The sequence below is a fragment of the Sphaeroforma arctica genome, assembly GCF_001186125.1.
Source record: "Sphaeroforma arctica JP610 unplaced genomic scaffold supercont1.4735, whole genome shotgun sequence".
Lineage (NCBI taxonomy): Eukaryota > Ichthyosporea > Ichthyophonida > Sphaeroforma > Sphaeroforma arctica.
In genome coordinates this window covers 1-2,299 of record NW_014035823.1, presented here as the reverse complement: position 1 = coordinate 2,299, position 2,299 = coordinate 1, and the positions used below count along the sequence as shown (strand labels likewise).

Below are 2,299 nucleotides of genomic sequence, written 5' to 3'. Positions count from 1 at the left end.
TGATGAGCGGCCGAGTGTAATTTGACATCGTTTAGTTGTAACTAAAATACGTGAAAGACGCCACTCGAGTATTGCTCGTCCATCTGATACTTTTATGATTCTGAGCCATATGCATCACTCAATTTGAAGTTACCAAATTTCTTGTTCCATCATTTATCGTATTTCAAACAGTTTCTATCATGCTGTTGTTGAATCGTCACCAGTATTATGTTAATCGCATTTTTCCTTCATAGTCTTGTCTCGCGCAGTTCGCCGTGCTTCGCTGCAATGCTGTCTTGTGTGGATTTGTGTGGTTCAATTTGTCAGCAAATACCTCTATTAATTAATGAGTCCAATTCTTGTGTTTTTGTTTTGTCTCTCGCAGTCGGACACCTTGCCTCTTTCATTGTCCATGGTAGAAGAAGACGAGGGAGATCACATCAGTACGGCTAAGGGCATCGAAACATATCTTCTACACCACCTAAAACAGCAGCAGGAAAACATCAAACAACTACAATTTTTGCACCACCAAGTACAAGACTTTCAGCAAGAGAACGGCTCGGAAATACAAGAATTGACAACTGTATCACTCGATCTACGATCTGTTTACTCGCAACTAGAAGTTTGTGAGTCAGTGTTATACACTAGAATAAGCGAATACGTGTGCCACGGGTGTCGATCAGTGATTGAAGGAACCAACGTAGTGCCCATAAGGGGGGATGACGTATCTATCAAACACAGGAAAATATTGTTAGCCTCAGTTCCTCGTAACCGATTTACGGGCTCACTTATAAATACCACCCACCTGGCACAGCAGCAGTTTAATAGCAGCCCGTCAAACGCACACGCACGGAAGAGCGTGCAGATGATCGACAACTGCGAGGGGTACCCGCATACGTCTACTACAAGCTCGAACGCAAACACACGCGACGTCAGTGGCACGACGCAGTACGAAATCAACAGCGCCAACGGCTACAGCCGCAATACCATACAAAACAACCTTCCTTTCAACGAACAGCCCAGGACACGCCGGAATATTGTCAGACCTTTATTGATGAGTAATTCCACCGACTATCCTCACGCCAAGCGCCTGTCACTAAGCGGGGTGCCCGTGACACCCGACAGTCTGTATGACTACGACATCGACGAGTTAGACGACGATGAAGACGACGGAGACTTTGTTGTGGACGACTCTAGGAATGTCAGCAGACGCCCTTGTAGCAGCAATGTGAGTATCGGTCCGAATGGGTTTGCACCGCCACCTCCATCGCAGGTGCAGATGACTCGACACATGACCATGAAAGCGAACCAGAAAAAGCGGAAGAGCAAAATGGCGCACATGAACGACAGCGGTGGTATGGGGGGACCGGGGCTGGGTACGTTTGGAAATGGTAGTGGGAATAATAATGTGAATGTGGGTGCCTCTGAGAATGTGATGCGCATGAATACGCAGTCGGCACAGCTTGCCCAAGCTCAGGCCCAGGCGCAAACGAAAGCGCACCTCCAGTCACAGCAACAAGCACAGCAGCAACAGTTACAACAGCATCAGCAGCTGCTGCAGCAGCAGCAGCAAATGCACGCCCAACAACAGCACCAGCTACAACAACACCAGCAACAGCTGCAGCAGCAGCAGCAACTGCACGCCCAACAACACCAGTACCCCCCCAAAGCACAGCCACGCCAACAACAACACCAGCACACACAACAACAACACCAGCACACACAACAACAACAACACCATCAGCAACAGCAACAACACCTACAGCAGCGTCAGCACCAGCAGCCGCATGTGCCACTCGTTCGCGGTGGGCAAGGCCAGGGAGGCATGGCGCCTGATCAGGGCTATGCCGGGGGTTCTGCGGATATACAATTGAACACGCACAGCCATAACAATACACCTAAGCGGGTAGACGGCCGCAATATAGCAGCTTCAGGAGGTATGGCCGGCGGTGCGCGTGTTGAAGGCTATGATCCGTATGGCAAGCTGATGTATGGAAGTGGGTGCCATGAACCAGGGTGTACGGGACATGGCAATGGTAAACACTGCGATCCTAGAGGGAACCGAACAGAGGTGTGTTTGTACTTATCTGCACGAATGTTAACGACTTTATGAAGTACTGAGTTATGCACCTTGCGAGTTTTTGTCGTTGTATGACAGGTCTCGATTTAGATGCGCACGCAACCTCTCTGCAGATTATGAGTACAGAGTAGCTTCATTAGGGACATTACGTATATTCACAACTGACACACTCACTCATCACGCATACACATGCATATATATATATATATATATATATATATAGTGATACTATTAGACGAC

At 48.3% G+C, this 2,299-nt stretch overlaps 1 protein-coding gene across 1 annotated transcript; it reads left to right on the top strand.

Moving 5' to 3' along the window:
* Nucleotides 1-364: 364 nt before the first annotated feature.
* On the top strand, nt 365-2,092 carry SARC_14526 (hypothetical protein; the record flags this gene model as incomplete). Its single annotated transcript, XM_014291340.1, has 1 exon — nt 365-2,092. A coding segment is annotated over one exon (1,728 nt), but the record flags the coding sequence as incomplete, so codon positions are not given.
* Between the last annotated feature and the right edge of the window lie 207 nt (nt 2,093-2,299).